General features: G+C 45.7%; 1 protein-coding gene across 1 annotated transcript in view; it reads right to left on the bottom strand.

Annotated features, from left to right (window-relative positions):
• Positions 1-1,374: 1,374 nt before the first annotated feature.
• Positions 1,375-20,507, bottom strand: part of LOC144128867 (attractin-like protein 1) — an 82,159-nt gene continuing 63,026 nt past the window's right edge. The window contains exons 16-17 of the mRNA XM_077662677.1: positions 15,544-15,657; positions 1,375-7,960 (exon numbers count right to left, since the gene is read on the bottom strand). Coding sequence (XP_077518803.1) covers positions 7,721-7,960; positions 15,544-15,657 — 354 coding nt within the window. The 3' untranslated portion in view covers positions 1,375-7,720. The remainder of the gene's footprint in view (positions 7,961-15,543; positions 15,658-20,507) is intronic.

The raw sequence follows: 20,507 nt of genomic DNA, 5'->3' as shown, positions 1-20,507 counted from the left end.
TATGAATTAATGAAGTTCCACTGTACACATTATATGCCGGCTTTGATACTGGTGCCAAATGCTAACGAGGTCCGAAAAATCGAGCAGCTCCATTGCAGCACGTCCGAAATTTCAGGCGCTCTTATACATTGGCTCCATGGGCCATATCGCGGTGCTGCAAAAAGTCCCGAGTAATCAAGCATGTCCGAAAAATCAGGTATCTGAATTTTCTGTTGTCAACTGTACATGCATCAAGTGACAATACAGATCCATCCCATACCTCAGGTGGAAAAAACTAGACAAGAAATATTTACCTTAAAAAGCACAGCAGGCATTCATTACAATGCTAGTATTCCTCTGAACTGTCGTTTGGAAGTCTGACTCGTGCATTTTAAGAATTCCACCTACTTTTACTCCCATGAGAAGTTATAAGGCACCATCTAAGGAAGCTGTCCACAAAAGAATGTTTGAAAGGTAAACTATAATGCATTAAAAACACACCAATGCTTGCGCCTATTAACTGCCATCCTCCGCCTTTTGACGATTAATGCTGTGGGTGTTGATGGGTAATGCACAATCACCCCACGGTTCTTACAAATGTCCAGTTTCAGGGAAGCAAAGCTGCCTGAAAAAAAAGAACTGCCACTGTTGGAAGTGGAGAGGCGCTGTAGTGGGAAAAGCAGATGATACCCCATGCTGATTAATTCAATTTAACGCACAGAACAACATGTATCTGGATGAGACAAGCGCAACCACACAGCCAATACACTGCATGTGTTACAAGCGTCAAATGATTTTGAAGCGAAAGCTTCACATAGGGACCTCGGGCTTCAATTGCAGACCATGCAAATTTGACCTTCAGCTGAGTTAGAGGTCAAACCATGAAAAACAGAAAAAGAAACTGAAACAGCATCCATGACCGGGAGTCGAACCCGTGGCTGCGCGAACATATCTCCTTTAAGGGCCGCTCAGCGAGACCACTAGGCTAGCCAACACGCCTCGTGTTAAACTGCACCACGTTCTCGCGCTGCGCATCGGAGAGCGTCGTCTTCATGAACTTCCATCTGCTCCGTCCCGCGGCACTGCCTGCTCACCGTCATCTTCCACGTATATCACAAATCCGTGCTTTCGCTCCGATTCGAATGTAGTAAACATTCGCTGTAGTTTTTAGCAATTTCCCTCTACCTCCTCCCTGCCTTTCCTCTTCTTCCTCCTGCTCCACATCCTCTCTCTACCTAATCCAAATAAATTCACTGAGTGCACATAAATTCGCAGAAAGTGTCTGGCCTACAGTGCCTGTGAGAAGTAATTAGTGATCAGCAAAGCCCCATATAACCCCCCCCCCCCCAAAAAAAAAGAAACAATCGTCTGCATTAGTTCACTGGTGCAACCAGTTTTGGTGAAAATTTGAAGTCAGCTTCATGTACCTGAATGCACTCATGCATGCCTTTTATTTACATTAAACCCTCATTGATACGTTCCCAGTTCATACAATCTTTGTCCGTATAGTTCCGAGACTGAGTCCGTTACAAGAAATGTTTTTATCATTGAAATCATTTGTGCAGCACCCCATCGAAATAGTCTCCCTTGCAGTTTATACACAGCTCCCAACGCTTCTTGAGGTCTTGGAAACAGTTAAAAAACGCTTCTTTTGGCAGGGCTGTCAGTTCTTTTGTCGTGGCGTCTTGAATGGCCTCCACGCTCCCCATCCAGAGACCTTTTAGGACGCCCTTCACACGAGGAAACAGGAAAAAATTGCATAGGGAGAGGTCAGGTGAGTATGGCAGATGGGGAAGTACAGTAATTATGTGTTTGGCGAGAAATTTTCTCACACTGAGAGCAGTGTGCGGCCTTGCATTATCGTGGAAAAGGCTCCATTATCCAGATGTCCATAAGTCAGGGCGACGGCGTCGCAGTGCATCACGCATGTGTTGAAGTACGCGAATATAAAACTCCTGATTCACCGTCTGCCCTTGTGGGACGAACTCGTGGTGTATGACACCTCTGGCATCGAAAAAAACTGTCAGCATCCTCTTTGCTTTGGTCTTCTGTCACCGCACCTTTCTCGACACCGGAGAGCTGGTGGACCGCCATTCGGTGCTCTGCCTTTTTGTTCGAAAATCAAATTGAAAACACCATGTTTCGTCTTCAGCAATGATGCTGCCGACGAATGCAGCATCCTTCTCTGCCTCGGAGAGCAAATCAGCGCTCACTGATGCCTGCGTGTCTTTCTGGTCCTGTGTGGGAGAGTGCGGCACAAGTCTGGCATTCAGCTTTCGTTTCCCCAAGTTGTCACACAAAATTTGGTGGCATGTTGTCTTACTAATGTTGAGAGCATCTGATAGCACGTGGACTGTAATGGTGCGGTCTTGCTTTCCTTGAGTTTTAACGGCGCCCCTGCCTTGTGTCGTCTTCCACCGGCGTTCTCCCCGAAATGAACCTCTTGTGCCAATCGAAAACTCGCGCCCATGATAATGTCTTGCTGCTGTAAGCGTCACGAAGGAGCTCATACGTCTGTTTGGCTGTCTTGCAAAGCTTCACACAAAATTTTATGCTTATATGCTGTTCGAGGTAGACGTTCATCTCTCCACATTGACTCACAGTAGAAAGCGCAGACGACTAGTAACAACGTATTTTTCTACATGTAGTGCCATCTAGCAGCTTCCATAGCAATTAACATAAATAGCTCAGGTTAGCCCGAAAAGATGGCACTACACATATACACCAACATTTGTTTTGGGGAATCATTTCTAGAGAAGAAAATAAATCAGTCTCTAAACTTTACGAACAAAGGATGTACATTCCAAATTGCGGGAATTAAGAATGTCCCAGAGAGTAACTGTTTTCCAGGCTACTACATTCAGAATTTAAACATATTCTGGTCGCATAATATGTTCAGCGACTAACCGCACATGTGCTAACACACTAGTGGACCGAGCATTGGGGCACGCAACACGATAGCTGGAATGCAGCCACTGTGGTGCCTGTAGTGCCTACGTTCAAAGTGAAATGCATGCACGCACACACACAGATGCGCTTTAACATACGAGTGGGCTGTTCCTGTGGTGACGCAACATGAAGAGGAGAGGCGTAGCGGCTTCTTTGCGGTACGATACAAGTGGGCAGATACATAGGTGCAAGGGGGCTAAACATCTGAAAATGATGCGGAAGAGATTTCGGCTACTTCCGCTTACCGTCGGCAGACCGAATGTGCTGTGAAGTTCCTTCTGCACAGAAGGCAATGCAAATGCAGACTGAATTCTGTGAACAGTAGAAAAGAAGCTGTTCAGACCTTGCGCCAAGAAATGCTAACCTTTTCATGAAGTGAAATTGTGAATAAATGCTACTGTACCTGATTCAACAGTTTAAGCTTTAAAAATCAGGTGGTTCAGATCATATGTTTCCCCAAATAATACATTTTTTTTCCGCATCTTTTAAAAACGGATCAATGAAGTTTTAAAAATAGAATCTCGGTGATGCGAACATGGTTGATGCCAATTTCTGGATAATATGAAATCATAAACTACTACGTTCAGAGTGCATTGTGTGCAGGCGCGGACAGAAGCAAACGGAGCGTGCTGCACAAGCAAAAACTGCATGTCAGCGCCGCCTAGCCGAACCAGAGGAAAGCTCAGAATCGCCACGCGCATGGGCAGGCCTCCTACGGGCACGACCCTCACATTGCTCCGTTTGCCTCGCATTCGGCCGGTGCCAGTGTCGCTCTGATGATGATTATGGTCGTATGGTTGGGCCCTTTGTAGCAAGCGGTCATTTCGGAACCCACAGACCGCTGCCTTGACGCAGACAGCCCGCGGGGCGACACTATACTATTATGCCATTTCATCTGACACAGCAGTAGGCACGTTTCCATCGCAAATAGCTCGCGTCATTGGAACCTTAGTTGCCTCTGGGATTCATTTCCGTCTCGCTATCGACCAAATTTACTCAAAACACTAGATCTATCGCCGCAGTTTTGGGTTCTTTTAATATAGTTATCGTTAATTTTCGCTTTATTCCTACGAGGAATCGGTTAAGCGGCAATGCATGCGCCCTGTGTGTCTGTCCCGCAGCACGTTTAGCCTTCATTGGAACCTGGCCGAGGAGGTCAGCTTAAAATTAGACAAAACTGCCTCTCTTGGCGCTTTTTGCAGCGCGATCCACCGTCGCAAGAATAGTGACTGCTTCCAAAGGTGCTAAACGCTGATGCTGGGTTGCCATGCCTATATTGTAAAACAGACCGATGTCTATATGTAACCAGCAGCAGTGAAGCAATATAGCTCGCACCAGAAGAGTTAAGATTGCTCGCTGGTGTCTGTCGTGGCTCCATTTTTTTATTAGTGGAGGCACACGGGTACTTATATGCCAAATTTCGCACGTGCGGCACGCAGCAGTGACGCACCGCTGCCACGGCAATCACGTGAGTGAGACAGCGGCCGCTTGTAGTCATCCCAAGATCTGAAGGTGCATGCAAGCTCTGAGTTCTGCTCCGCACATGACAGCGCGATATGCAGCGCGCTGTCTCAGTGGCGATAACAGCAGGTTCCAGTATAGGGACAGTGTGCTTCGCGGGAGACAGGCAAGGTGCATGCGCTGGTGCCGCGTCGCTGCGTCGCCTCCTCGCAGGGCCGAGGCGAACCATCAGTGATAACTGTAGGAAATTCACACAAAGCTGTGGCAGTGCGCCGAGTGTTTTGAGCACGTTTGGTTGCTAGCGAGACGCAGATGAGTCCCACCGGCAGCAAAAGTGCGAAACGCGCGGGTTATTTGCGGCGTAAACGCGCCTCCAGCTGTCTCACACGAAGCGGCTTAATGACAGCACTGTCCGCGCGCTGTCTGCCTTATCAAGACACTAATCTGTGCATTCCAAAATGCTCGCTAGCTACACAGGGAGCGACTATCTGATCATGATCATCATCAGCATGACATAGATGTCGGTCGAATGCGAGGCAAGTGGAGCAATGAGAGGGTCGTGCCGGTAGAGGACGTGCACATGCGCGTGGCGATTTAGAGCTTTCGTCCGGTTCAGCTAGGCGGCGTTGACCCGCAGTTCTTTCTTGCGCGGCGCGCTCCATTTACTCCTGTCTGCTCCTGTACAATGTGCGCAATTTCTGATGTTCCGAATATTCTTCAACGCCACTACAGATTATATGAACTCTCCAGCCGTGACCACACCCTCCAGCACTAAGTGCCGTGCTTGTACATCATTGACGTCGGGATCTGCAGTTGCGCTGTGCGCATCGCAAGCAATGGGTGACAGCACACAGCCTGCACATTGCTGACATCATGAGTGAGCGTGGGAGCACGGCCTATACATCACCGATGTCATAGTAGCCAGTCGCGCTGTACACACCGTGGGTAGTGAGCTGAGGCCGCGTGGTCATAAATAAATCCCATCAGCCATAGACAGGTCCGCATGAATGCATTTCCCATGCTTCTGCATAGCGATTTTGTTTATTTTGGATAATAATGACTAGGGGTGCGCGAATATTCGAATTTTCGAATACGAATCGAATATGTTTGATATTCGATTCGTATTCGAAAATTGATATTCGTGAGTTTCCGAATATTCGAAAATTCCCGAATACACGCCAGCGATCGTATAATGCGCATACTTTCATAAATTCGACCGTGGCAAAACCACAATATCTGGGCAAATTAGCCGATAATCGAGTTAAAAATTGCAGGCAAACAATAAAGAGGTCCTATCCGCTTTCTTCTCTGCCGTTTATCACGCAGACCGACCGCATCCCGACGCCGCAAGGCTTCACCTCGTGAGTTTTCCCCAAGTGGGCTTTCCCACATATCACCCATGCTGCGAACAAGATGGCCGACGGCCGCTCCGAGCAATCGCAATGCGAATTCCCGCTTTTTTTTTTTAATCCTTCGGTAATACGTTACATATTTACTGCCCACATCCGAAGAATGCATCCTGTCACCTTCATAACTCTCTGAACATGACTTCCGCCATTCCGTTTTGTAAACTACGCTATGCGGAAAATCCTACTTGCAGAATTCCGCGGGAGCCTATTGAAGGGGCGCGGTAGTCACAACAGGGCAAGCGATCCCGTCAAAATTTCGCCTATTGCAAGGTGCATTGTAACCTGCACACCTCTTTAGCGGGCGTAACGGCAGGCGTGGCAACAATCGGAAGGCCTCTGTCGCTAGGACAAAAAAAATAGCTTGGCTGCGTAGTTTCGGTTTCTGAGCTTCACCGCTGCCCCGCGGCAACTTCAAATGTCGGCCCGTGCATTCGCCGATAGTCCAATCCCAGCTCCGCGCGGCTTATTTCCTTTTCCTTTTTAGAAACCGCCTCGCCGCTCCGACGCCAGTGTGTGTTCCCCGGCCCCTTGCTTGCATTTGTGTTCTTCTTCCAGCACTCCAAAGCGGGTGGCTCATCACGGGCTTACAGGTGTTAGCGCGATGCAGCCGCCTCATAAGGCCTTACTGCATCTTCAGCATTTTCGGCAGGATTTTTTTTTCGGAAAGGGGGGGGGGGGGGCAATTTTATTAACAGAAGCCTTTGGATGAACCAGGCATTTCTTCCGGTCCCTTGAACTCTGAATGAAGTCAACATGTTATTTTTTTGCTGCCAGTCTTGTCATTTTATGGATTTTGTTTTCCATGACCTCATTATAGTTTGGATACTGTTATGCTGTTTAATCAAGTAGTATACATTTCTGTGCACATTATGTTTTTTTACATGGTACTGAGGCAGTCTAGTTTTGTTTATTTAAGGTGCAAACACCATACACTATTTAAAAAAAAAAATAAGGACAACAACATTTGCTTGTTCGTTTTCTGAAAGTTTTTTTGTACCGAGCAGATATTCGATATTCGAAGCCATTTTTTCTTCATATTCGTATTCGATTCGTATTCGAAAATTTCAATATTCGCACACCCCTAATAATGACATTTCAGATGATACAAATATTTTTCATGACTCGCGAGATTCATGTCACTGAAATTATACTGTATTTGGAAATGCTGCCAAATTCAACAGAAATTTTTGCAGGAACTATCAAGAGTGTGCAGAGAAAGCAAGCAACAGACATAGTCCTCAGTGCTACAGACATGGCTGCTTGTGCTGCTGTGGCCAAGTGCCCCATGCCAGCAAAGTTGACCAGGCATGGCCAGCATCACTATCTCGCAATGCATGATGCTAGATCCTGGACCTCACACTTGATCGCTGTCTTATGTTGGTTATAGCTATTTTGAGCGATGCTACAGACCTACTCTCAATGATGGAACGTGATGGAAAAGCACTCTGCACCAGGGCCAGAACTGAAAAATCACTCAATGATGAGCATGTTCCTTGGACAAGACTGCTATACTGCCAGTGGCCACAACATACAGTAAGGAAAGACTTCCTTAGATATTTTTTAAAATAATAATTTTCAGCTACACACTACATTTTACAACTATTAACCTTTGCATATCAAATCTTGAAAATATAACTTCACACTGCGAGCAGGTGTACCCGCAAATGGTACACAGTTGGTGCAGTCAAAATAAACATCCTCAATGTGTGCATGCTGGCCAGACAAGCAAGCACTCGGGGAGAAGAGTGCAGAGGCTGATTCAGTAAAGCTCCAAAGCAATAGCCACTCCCTTCCCGCCCAATTCACAACTGTGTGTGTGTCGCCTTGCAGCCAATGGGAGCTTGGCTGGTACGCACAGTGCCCATACAAAGGTGATGCCACCACCAAAGGTGGCACGCTGAGCAAATATCACAGTGGCCGACTCAGATGCAGGTCCCTGGGTGGGATGAGGGCTTCCAGCAGTCCGACTTGCCATCCTCCTTGATGGTGTCGCTCTTGCAGAGAGTCCCCAGAGAGACCAAGGCACTGGCAATGGCTAGGCCCGACTGGCCTGTGGCCGTGTGCTCCTGGCCTCCCGTCGGCATGCGTACGATGAGCGTAAGCACAGCTGCTTTTCCACTAGCACATGGCTCCAGTGCCACGGGTGTTGGGTGTCCCTGCGCCTGCACACAGCGGCATTGCACTTGCTGGTCAAATGAAAGATCGAATGCATATGTCCAGGCTGTGCATCTGAGTTGCAGAGCCCTGCTGACGTGCCATTTTATGCTCACACGACTGCAATGCCGAGCTACAAGCAGCAGCAACACGAAAGTCAAAGTGAATTTTGTATTTCTGTGCAAGCTTGCAGAGCCTTGGAGTAAACAGCAAAATATCAAGACATGGCACTATCAGCAGTGAGGCAAGTTAAGCCACTATAACTAGATATCAAATCTGCCAACAAATATAACCCTTTCAGGCACCATTTTTTTCTTTCGATCAAAAACAAGTATTTTTCCACTTAAAAATCACATTTAGGCCACAAGAAAGATAATTTATTAGTTTTCCTGCACAGAATTCACAGGTCTGATATTTTATAGACGTGCAAAATTTTGCACAAAGGGCGATAATTTATTAAAATAGCACAATCTAAATGCCCAGAATTCTGTCACCCGAAGGACCATGGTATCAATTTCTGTTTCGAAGACGCACATTACACTTCAAATTAAGAAAAAAAAATTTGATGTTATTACTGGTGACAAAATCTGTGTGCACAAATACGGTGAACGATATTTACTGCATTCGCTATTTGGTGTTAAAAACCACCTTATTTGTGATAAGAATCCTAAATTCACCTGAAACAATGAAATCACTGCAACAGCACACACTGAAAAAAAGCTGAGAGATCATTGCGTACACAATTGTGTACAAAGTGCCTGAAAGAGATACAGCCAGCATGCCACTGCAGTGGTAATTCTTGCTGAAAAGTGCATCAACACATAACATGGCAAATTCAACACCCAGCGAACTGGGATCACATTCCATGTGACAATTTTCAGAGAAATTTTATTTCAAGATTTCTTCATTTGCAAAAGCAAGGAATACTAACCGGAAAAAAATATTTGGAGGAAACGTTTGCAGGAACTCAATTTGACACTGCTCAACAGCTGTTCAGACAGTCATTTTTTATTCTGTCAATGGGCAATAGGAATACAACAGTTTTCTGGATTCTGTCAGTCCCATTCTCTAGAAACAGGATGAGATGATCCTTGTCTTGTGATAAAAAAGAATGTTCCCGTCTCTACTGTAGCCTTAGTGAAGTGCTGAGATAAGCATTTTTTTAAAAGTGCTCTTTTCTCTTAGCAAAGACAAGCAAATTTTAAATCTAGAAATTCAGCGCATACACTTGACCACATCCAGCCCTATGTGTGCAGTTGAATATGCTACAAAAGTATTATATCAGTTGAATTCTGTTGTATAGGGCTACTCCACTAAACGATGTATCACACAACAATGATTTCTTTAAAATACAGCCACTTCAAACTGCAGAAAGCCTTCAATTTTATTCTGATGTAAAGCTGGTCCCTTTAATTCCACAAGGCAGTCAAGTTTTCACTAGACTAGGCAGGGTAAAATCTGTAGTTACTTTGCAGAGCTTAGGCACATATAAGTTTCCAATTTTGTTAGAGCTTATACGCAGCCAACATTTACTATGGTGCATTCAACCCTTAGGTCAGTTCAGCACTGAGCAATTTCATCTCTTGGGCATGATGCTTTAATAAAGGGAGCAGTACAATGTATAGAGGTACGCGAATACAGTCCAGCCCGGATATATCGAACTAGGATACTTCAAATTATTGGCTATATCACACAGATTACCTCCTAGAAAATCCTGTGTAAACCTATAGGAAACTCAGGCAGCATATCGAATTCCAATTTCGCCGGTCATTCGATATATAAAATTGCGCGCCGCACCCCTGCAAGTGCCACTTCTCTTTATGCCCTCTTCGATCACTTTTCGCATGTAAAGACTTGCTAGTTGCATGGCCTTGGACACCTTCTGGCAGCAGTAGTGCAGTGAAATCGCGGGAAAAGGAAAATGTGGGGTGTGCTTGAGGGCGGTCTTCAGACATTTGTACTCATTCTCCACGCCACAATGCTGTCATTGTGGTGAAGCCAACTAGCCTAGCGGTGGCTTTCACCTGCGTGCTTCAATGCCGAGAGTGCAGGGCAAACAAACTGCACCTTAATTTTAATGAGCAATTGTAGTGTACTGGTAAAAGGATTAGGCGTCTTATGAAAGAAGTGGCTATAGTTTCGAAGAATCGTCCGCTGCGGCTTCGATACGAAGCAGGCTGGGCCTAGCGATCAGTGCGCTGCCAGCACGCCAGTGTGCGGCACACTGCTGCAAGGGGTGCATTCCTCGGGTGGATACAATGAATTCTTGTTTCTAGCTTACAGATAAACTTATTTACTGCTGGTTTTTACATCAAATTATCGACATATCAAACCATTTTGCAATCTGCTTCGAGTTCAATATGTCCAGGTTCAAGTGCATTAAATTTTGAAATCCAGGGTTTGACGGAAACCCGTCTGGTCGGGTATGTTCATGGCGGAAAATCTTCAAGCGCCGACCAATCGTTAAAAAGATGACGTTTCGGCCCCGGCTTACGGGGGCCTTGTTCACAATGAAAGAAAGACAGGAGTGAAGGTAAGTTATATAGGTTTCATGGTATGACGCAAGCAGCGGGAGTATATCGGGGGTAGATTGCCTTCGTAGCGATTAAGCGTGTTTGCCGTCGTCTGAATATAAAAAGATTCTAGGTAAAGCCTTGTCGTCTTGCTCTTTTCTTTTCCGATTATCTTCGAGCCGTCCCAGTCGATGTCATGGCCCTCGGAGATAGCATGATCAGCCAGTGCGTTTGTTGCCACGCGCTTATTCTTGACATCATTGTGGTGCTGCTGCAATCTTTTCCGAAAATCACCTTTTTCACCGATATAGACATGCTCGCAATCAGCGCAGGGAACCCTATGCACGATGCCCGGGAACTTCTCCTTTATCTTGTCTTTCACTGTAACCAACGCGTGTCGCAGCTTCTGCGTGGGTACATGTGCGATGTCGACTTCGTACGACTGGAATATGCAGGATAAACTTTCACTTACTCCGGGGACGTAGGGTATCGGAATCCTTTTCTTCTTCTCTCACTGGGGTTGCTGTGGCGGCGGGTGAGCTAGGCGATTCTCGGATTTTCGTATAAAAGAACTGGTATAGCCCGAAGCCATCAGGTCGCGGCGAACGGTATCCAGATCTGTCTTTTTCTCTTTCAGCGTAGAGCGGAGGTTCTCCGATCGGCGGACAAGCGAGGCAACAACGGACTTCTTGTGACAGGTCGGGTGTACGGAACTGAAGTTGAGGTACATGCCAGTGTGCGTGTCCTTCCTGAATACACTGAATGATATTCCAGGGCCGTCGCGTTTCACCAGTACGTCCAAAAAAGGCAGACGGTCATCCACTTCCCCTTCCGTGGTAAACTGTATGGCCGGTTCCATGCTGTTCAGGTGCAAAAGGAATGTACTCAGCCGATTTCTTGATTATGCAGAAACAGTCGTCCACATAACGAAGAAAGATTTTCGGGCGCGGCGTGAAGCATGAAAGGGCGCGGGACTCCAGTGACTCCATTGTCAAGTTCGCAGCGGTCTCAGAAATTGATGCTCTCATAGCCCCCCTTGAACCTTTTTATATATGCTCTCCTGGAACGTGAAATAGGTGTTTGACAAGCAGAACTGAAGAATTCTGCTGAGGTCTGGAACTTGTTCATTCCGGTAGGGTTGCATCCGCCTGGAGCGCATCTGTGCAAACCTTCACGGCCAGGTCAGTGGGCACGCTCGTAAACAGTGACTTCACGTCAAATGACACCAAAATTTCGTCGTCCTCTACAACCATGTTGCGAATCTTTTCAATGAAGTCGTGTGAGTTGTGCACGTGCGTTTCGATTTTACCAACCAAAGGGGAGATAACACGATGCAAATAGTTCGACAGCTTGTGAAGCGGGGAGCGGGTGAAATCGACGATTGGGCGCATTGGGTTGCCTTCTTTGTGGATCTTTGGCAGTCCATACAGAGCGGGAGCGGAACCATTGTGGCAGAGGAGGAAGTAGTAGAGGGACTTGTGTTGTGGCGGGACAAAGGAGAAGACATCAGCCAAAAGTTTCTGCAAGTCCCTTTGCACCTTTGAAGTGGGGTCCCGATTAAGTGGCATGTAGGTTCTCTCATCTTCCAGCATGCTCGTCATCTTGTTCACGTACTCTCGTTTGTCCAAGACGACCGTTGCGTCTCCCTTGTCCGCGGGCAGGATCACGATGTTCTCATTGCCGCGCAATTTTTTTAGTGCCTTTCTTTCTTCGGGCTAAAGAGGATCAAGTCCTTGATGCCGGTTCAGCTTGGACAGCACGCTGACGACACGAGCGCGTGCCTCGTCGCGATGGGACGGCTCCACATTCTTGACCGCAGTTTCCACAGCGCATACCACCTTTTTTATGTCCGGCTCTGGTCCCAAATTGAAATTGAGATTGAGGCTCAACACTGAGAGCTCAGCGTCGTCCAGTTTCTGTGACGAAAGGTTGTGCACAGTGGTGCCGTTAGCAGTTCTGGAAATGTCCATGCGATGAGGTAGTAGCCTTTGAAGCTTTCTCTTCTCTTCTTTCTGTCTCCGACGTGAGCGGAGACAGAAACTGGACGACGCTGAACTCTCAGTGTTGAGCCTCGGTCTCAATTTCAATTTGGGACCAGAGCCGGACATAAAAAAGATGGTATGCGCCGTGGAAACTGCGGTCAAGAATGTGGAGCCATCCCGTCGCGACGAGGCACGCACCTGTGTTGTCAGCGTGCTGTCCAAGCTGAACCGGCATCAAGGACTTGATCCTCTTTTGCCCGAAAAAAGAAAGGCACTAAAAAGATTGCGCGGCAATGAGAACATCGTGATCCTGCCCGCGGACAAGGGAAACGCAACGGTCGTCTTGGACAAACGAGAGTACGTGAACAAGATGACGAGCATGCTGGAAGATGAGAGAACCTACATGCCACTTAATCGGGACTTCACTTCAAAGGTGCAAAGGGACTTGCAGAAACTTTTGGCTGATGTCCTCTCCTTTGTCCCGCCACAACACAAGTCCCTCTACTACTTCCTCCTCTGCCACAATGGTTCCGCTCCCACTCTGTATGGACTGCCAAAGATCCACAAAGAAGGCAACCCAATGCGCCCAATCGTCGATTTCACCCGCTCCCCGCTTCACGAGCTGTCGAACTATTTGCATCGTGTTATCTCCCCTTTGGTTGGTAAAAGCGAAACGCACGTGCACAACTCACACGACTTCATTGAAAAGGTTCGCAACATGGTTGTAGAGGACGACAAAATTTTGGTGTCATTTGACGTGAAGTCACTGTTTACGAGCGTGCCCACTGACCTGGCCGTGAAGGTTTGCACACATGCGCTCCAGGCGGATGCAACCCTACCGGAAAGAACACCCATTGAAGTTCCAGACCTCAGCAGACTTCTTCAGTTCTGCTTGTCAAACACCTATTTCACGTTCCAGGAGAGCATATATAAACAGCTTCATGGTACGGCTATGGGAGCATCAATTTCTGTGACCGCTGCGAACTTGACAATGGAGTCACTGGAGTCCCGCGCCCTTTCATACTTCACGCCGCGCCCGGAAGTCTTTCTTCGTTATGTGGACGACTGTTTCTGCATAATCAAGAAATCGGCTGTGAGTACATTCCTTTTGCACCTGAACAGCATGGAACCGGCCATACAGTTTACCACGGAAGAGGAAGTAGATGGCCGTCTGCCTTTTTTGGACGTTCTGGTGAAACGCGACGCCCCTGGAATATCATTCAGTGTATTCAGGAAGGACACGCACACTGGCATGTACCTCAACTTCAGTTCCGTACACCCGACCTGTCACAAGAAGTCCGTTGTTGCCTCGCTTGTCCGCCGATCGGAGAACCTCTGCTCAACGCTGGAAGAGAAAAAAGACAGATCTGGACACCGTTCGCCGCGACCTGATGGCTTCGGGCTATCCCAGTTCTTTTATACGAAAATCCGAGAATCGCCTAGCTCACCCGCCGCCACAGCAACCCCAGCGAGAGAAGAAGAAAAGGATTCCGATACCCTACGTCCCCGGAGTAAGTGAAAGTTTATCCCGCATATTCCAGTCGTACGAAGTCGACGTCGCACATGTACCCACGCAGAAGCTGCGACACGCATTGGTTACAGTGAAAGACAAGGTAAAGAAGGAGAAGTTCCCGGGCATCGTGTATAGGGTTCCCTGCGCTGATTGCGAGCATGTCTATATCGGTGAAACAGGTGATTTTCGGAAAAGATTGCAGCAGCACCACAATGATGTCAAGAACAAGCGCGTGGCAACAAACGCACTGGCTGATCATGCTATCTCCGAGGGCCATGACATCGACTGGGACGGCTCGAAGATAATCGGAAAAGAAAAGAGCAAGACGACAAGGCTTTACCTAGAATCTTTTTATATTCAGACGACGGCAAACAAGCTTAATCGCAACGAAGGCAATCTACCCCCGATATACTCCCGCTGCTTGCGTCATACCATGAAACCTATATAACTTACCTTCACTCCTGTCTTTCTTTCATTGTGAACAAGGCCCCCGTAAGCTGGGGCCGAAACGTCATCTTTTTAACGATTGGTCGGCACTTGAAGATTTTCCGCCATGCATTAAATTTTAAGTCGCAATGCAAATACAAACCAGAAGAATTGGTTGCGAATCGAATATTCTCGAATAATTTCGGATATCAGTACAGGTAGTTCAAACTAAAGACAAATGCTTGTCTGCAAAACACAGCAATGAAAAGCAGCAAACATGTTGCAAACATTTTTTTTTTCACCCATCATAAGCATAACCATATTTTACAATTTATGCCACAAGGCATGCTGTTGCAGTAAAAACCGTAACTTATTGCCCCTGTAAGGCCTACCAGGCATTAAATAAGGGAGTAGGAATCAAGTAGCAGTAAGAGAAATAAGTTTTTATTTTGTAGACTAATAACTTGTTGACAATTATTTGAATAATAATTGCATTTGGTAATAAAAATTCTAATACCACAGTTTCAGCTTTGTGCTCACATGACAAAGGAGCTTAATTGATGCTGTCATGAAGCACTGTAAGGTGGCCAGATACCTCCTTGCTGGAGGAGTTACATCGGCAGTGAATTACAGGAAGGGGAGCATGGTTGGCCCGTGGCACATGGTACGCAAAACGTAACTATTATGCAAGACCTAGGATTACCATGCACGGGTTTCTGCCACGTCCAGGCAGTCAATTTTATGAGGAAAGAGCAAGCTAACTCATGAGACAAGTGCAAGATGCTGCCATTAAAACTGTCGCAATATTTTGTCGTGTTAAGATGAACAAAAATTCATAATTTCCGAATTTTAAAAAGGTTCGAATAGCAGAAACGTGGTGCAAATGGAACAGTAAATACTATTTGCAAACTATTCGAAGTTTAGAATATTTGCACATCCCTTCTGGTTGGTGCTGCATATTTGAAAAAAAAAGCAGTGCAAGCAGACGACGGACAATGTAAGAAACTGACACCACAAGTGTTGGGTGTCCATTTTCTTCATTGTCCACCGCCTGTTTGCACTGTATTTTTATTTAAACATGCATCAAAAAACATTTTTTTTTCACAGTAATAGAGGCAAGAGCTGCAATGATTAATTTTTGCTTCTTAAAGACTCACCTGCTTCATACCGTCCTGAAACTGCTTGCTCGACCCATCTGGCTCACTGTCCAACTCAAGCGTGACCCCAGCAAAAGGACGACTCGCCATTTGTTCCATTTCCACAAACAGTTGCTGCAAGCAACAAAACACAGACACATCACATCTCCAAAATAAAATTGTAAAACCACGTTACCTATAAGGCATGCATTTTGTTTGCTTAATGCTTGATTTGCAGTTGAAAAATCATCCGGTTTACCATGCGAGTGATTGAGCATGTGAGAGTAACAGCTCACTAAATTAAGTCAAACTTCTTCAAGTCAAAAACACACAAAGTTAATGATGTTAGATGTTACATGCAATAGTGCCTAATAGGCCTTTTTTCGCTGCGCCTACTTAACTGACATGGCAATAACAGTGCTGGGAACGGCAAAGAGCATTTTGGAGCAGGTTCCTCGTGTTTAGTAGCAGCACGCCAATAGTGACAAAGGCAAAAATGTGAATACAGAGTGTTCCAAATAACTTGTGTCACAGATTAAAATGACAACGCTCTGCAAGATTTGAAAGGTGCAGGGTTATGCAGTCATCTTGGCCAGGTCTGCCCATTTTATTAAATGTGTGCAAACTGACTTTTTGTTTCACAAACATGGGTGAAATTTTGTACATTTAACATTACCGGAATTTTTTCTGCGCAAAAGTCGCAAAGACTGTTGAGAAACATCTATCTTAGTTGTTTTCGTCAATATCACTGCAGCCTTGTTTCTATTTTAAAACTTCAAGCCTGCGAGATTTAAAAATTGGCAAGCGACTGCGCTCCTGTGTCATGATGTTAGTACTCTCTAATATACTCCGAATGAATGAACTTGGTTAGAAAAAGCCAGGAAGAATAAATAAGCCACTGGTCAAAGCGATCATTCCGAAATGAGTGCAGCCACTTTGATTTGTCACAGTTATTACGATGCCATAGGAGCGCAACCAGGCCAACGCCATTCCTCTGCATGGCACAGGTTCCTTGAGTCCAACATGGCCCTGCCTCGTGACGGTTCACTCTTGCAAGCTCGTGCGGCGGACGATGTCGGGCAACAACAAGCTCGAGATCACGTGCGCAGTGTGGTAACCGTATGCCATCTCATCACTGGAAGTGGCTCAATTTATTTAGAACTCCTATTTATACATACTCTACAACCAAAACGGAAACTTGGATGTTGACGGCGCTGTTACAGTGGGCGCGAGCGAGGTTAGTGGAAACCTCTCTCGTGGTCTTACACTGACCTTATGGGACACGTGATGGTGCTGTACAAAGAACCCGATAAATATAGCGGGACCCAAATTTTGCACTACTTGAGCTTCTTAAAAGCAATTCTTAATTTGCATGTGCATTTGCAGTGTTCTTTTGGGAGGGTGCTGGCAGCACCGTTGAAGCAGGTGTGCAAAACGAGCACACACCGTGTACGAACAGTGCGTACATGATATGGGGCTATAGAAAGCGAAATGGGACAGGGTTGGATTATGATTAAAAGAAGAAAGACGGGCTAGTTGGTGCTTTTGATTCACTGGCTGAAACATGGATATTGGCGCTAAAAAACACAAGGGACAGCGAAAAGATATTGACAGGACACACGCTGTCCCTTGTATTTTTTAGCCATGTCTCAGCCAGGGTTGGATCCCGCTGATCATTTCTGTCACACATCGGAAGGAGGAACCAGAGTCATGCCTTTGCACATAGGGCGGTAGCCCCAGCATCTTCACATTCACCATGGCTCTTGGTTGCTGGAATAGTATATTGGCATAGTATTGCCGCGATTTCATCAAATACTAATAATTTTTAGCAGCATGTAGAAGATTTAATACAACGATGTACATTGGCGCAACTGGTGCAGCATTCCCACCACTGCAGTAATGATTAACTAACTTTATCTATATTGTCTCAAGTCAGGCACGTAGCCAGAAATTTTTTTTGGGAGAGGGGGAGAAGCCCGAGGCAGTTGTATAGTGTGAAGCTGGAAGTGGGGGGGAGGGCCCATGCCTAACAAGAGCACTGCTTGGGGGGGGTGTTGAGTGCAACTTCAACAATTTCGGGAAGGGATACCTGGATATGTTCCTGTCTCAAACACTCAAGCATCAATAAATTTGATGAGCATCGCAGGAAGTGTCTATCTGGGGTGTTCCTGCATAATTTCTGTCAGCTTGCCCCTTTCTACCAGCAAAAAATAACAAAGAAAAGAAAGCAAAGTGCATAAAATGCAAAAACACCATGCAACAGCATGCCAACTGCTCTTAACACTGATCTGATGAAAACAGGCCAGCTCAGAAATAAGTGTTAGCAAGTGGTGTCAGCAACCTGTGAACACACAGTCGGCATGCAGCTACTGTTGCCTACCTCTGATCCAACTGCAATGAAGGACTCTATTTTGAATGCTGCAGGACTAAAGCCCATTTTTATCAGATTCCAGTACAGTGTGCCATAAGCGCGATGCAGTCAAGTGCACTAGATGCATTGTCACATATAATTTTTGAAATTTCACAAGCTTTCCCGTTTTCCACAAATAAACAGAGGCAGGAAATGGGTGTAGGGGGTAGGAGAACTTCGGTGACCGTTACTCATGAAGCTTAACTTTCTGACTGCTACCCCAGAAGGCAACATGGAAGAAGTTGGCTTGTTAGGTCACTGAATTAGTTAAGCAGGCTCAATGAAAAAGACGGTATAGTTACTACTACATGTAGGATCTCAAAATGCTTATTTTGTTCCATTTGTTTAGAATGCCTGAAATTTGAAAAACTACTGCACTGCACGTTAGTTGAAATGCACGTACACACAGGGCAGTCCAGGTGGCAAGATACATTGTTAAAATAACTACTTACACCCAAAGGAAGATTAAAATGGCAGCAGTGTTGTTGGTATTTTGTAGCAACCTAACCAATTATTCGAGTACAGGCATGAGCCATGGGGCATTCCCAAGCTTCAATCTGTAAGTGTTACTATTTGGAGTACCTCTTGACAAAATACAATCCTTGCAACAGCAGTGGCAACAAGTTTTCATTCCCTGCTCTTAAACAAGAATGTTATATGCAGTGAAAACGTACAAAGCAACAGCAGATATTCTAAATGCTCTGTGCCTGGTGTCACTCCCTTACAGGATATTTTCATAGCATTCACTACTGCTTGCTGCCATTGTACAGTTGCTATCACTGCACACAAGCTCACAAACTCAAGACATTTCTAAGACTTTACACACTTAATTCAGGGAGAAAAAAAGTACAGAATGAAGCTCTACATAACCCCCTAGGCCTTGGACGAGCTTGTCATAACTAGGCTGTCATTTATGGCTCATGACAAGTCTACCTTGTTGTGTTTTCTGGCACTCTGTGCCTGGGTGAAGATTAGTTGGGTTAGTCCAGAGCATTTTCTTGGATTGCCGACAGATGAAAGCACAGGTATTAAATGTCGATTTTGGTACTATTCTCGAAAAAAAAAGTGGGTTAAGGGTTGCACCATTTAATTTCTTTGATATATTATAACTAACCGAACTTTTTTACCCATCTTGAACAGTTCAAAGAATAGTTAAACTAAAATAGTAAACTTGACTATGAAGTAAAAAGTAATGTCTACATATGATTTTCATCAATACTTGATTTTCATTCTAGCAACATGGAAAAGATATTTATAAAGCTTCATTTGCACTATGTGCTTCATACATGAGGCACGGGGTATCTCTTGCCTCAAGTACAAGAAGTTTATTATAAGTTTTATCAGTTTAAGCACCAACTCCATTAACAAGTCACCCTTTTTAGCTGCTTGTAGAGTTCCTAGCGATATTTATGAGAACTAAGCTATGCCACACAGCCAAGTGCTACTGAGCTAGACAGAATGACTCATGGAAACCCCCTTCAAGTGCACTTAGCCTGCAGGTAGCTACAGTTTTGCAAGGCAAGAATCTCTAGACGTGTACCACTGCACTGGGCCACCAAATTTGCCGTGCAGAGATACAAAGCAGTATGAAGAAAGCATGCAAGGGTGACAAGCAGAATTTCGTTGCTCTACACTGCACTACTACAATAATAGTAACCGAAACATCAATTCTGCATTGCTTGCAAGGTCATTTCATGCAAAGGTAGCCTACAGAGAACACAAACAGCAATGCACTAGCAGGCTGCAATCAAACGCAGACAGTGCCTATAAACTGAAAAGAATAGGTTTCGGTTTTACACTCGAGCAGTATGAGTGAAAGGCATGACTGACGGGTCTACCTAATAGTTCCCTCAAAGTGCATGTTCATCAATGATTATACATTAATGTCGTGATACACACTCGAGAAATAATTAAAGGGACACTCAGGAGAAATGGAAGTTGGCTTGTATCAATAGAATACCAGCTCCTGATCACAAAAATGCCACTCTTACTGAAAACAAAGCTCTTGTAAAGTAGAAAATAGCAAGAACCAAAATACAGGTATCGCCGCCACAGGCCAATCTCGCAAGTACAAGCGTGATGATGTCAAAGGACAAGAGACGCCACCTTGGAGGAATTTTCCTTACTCCACGGAACCACGAATCTCTGAGGCTGACAAAGGAAGTTTGTGTGGTTCAATATTGAAGTTAGGTTTGTTTTAAAACCGATAGTGCACTTTTATCACACAAGGAAGACAGACAAAAGACAACCTGAATGTTGGAAGCAAAGAAAACCGATGATTGGCGGCGCCACAGGCGGCCAGGAGAGTTTCGATTTGTTATGGCGCTTCGCATCTATAAGCTTTGCATGCCCTGCGGTTTTGTTTTTGACGCGCCTTGATTTACAAGCGCCGAACAGCAGAGGAACTCCAAGTGCCGCTTCAAGGGCTAGTTAACCTTTGAAGGAGCCTGTTGAGGCTGGTCAGATGATCGCCACGGTCGATGAAAAACTATGATGGCACGATGGTCGGTCACCGTGCAAGGCAGTTCGCAGTATAAAGAGCACTTGAGTGTTCGCACGCTCGCCCGGCGAAACA

The sequence above is a fragment of the Amblyomma americanum genome, chromosome 1 (assembly GCF_052857255.1).
Source record: "Amblyomma americanum isolate KBUSLIRL-KWMA chromosome 1, ASM5285725v1, whole genome shotgun sequence".
Taxonomy (NCBI): Eukaryota; Metazoa; Arthropoda; class Arachnida; order Ixodida; family Ixodidae; genus Amblyomma; species Amblyomma americanum.
This window is presented reverse-complemented; position numbering and strand designations above follow the sequence as displayed.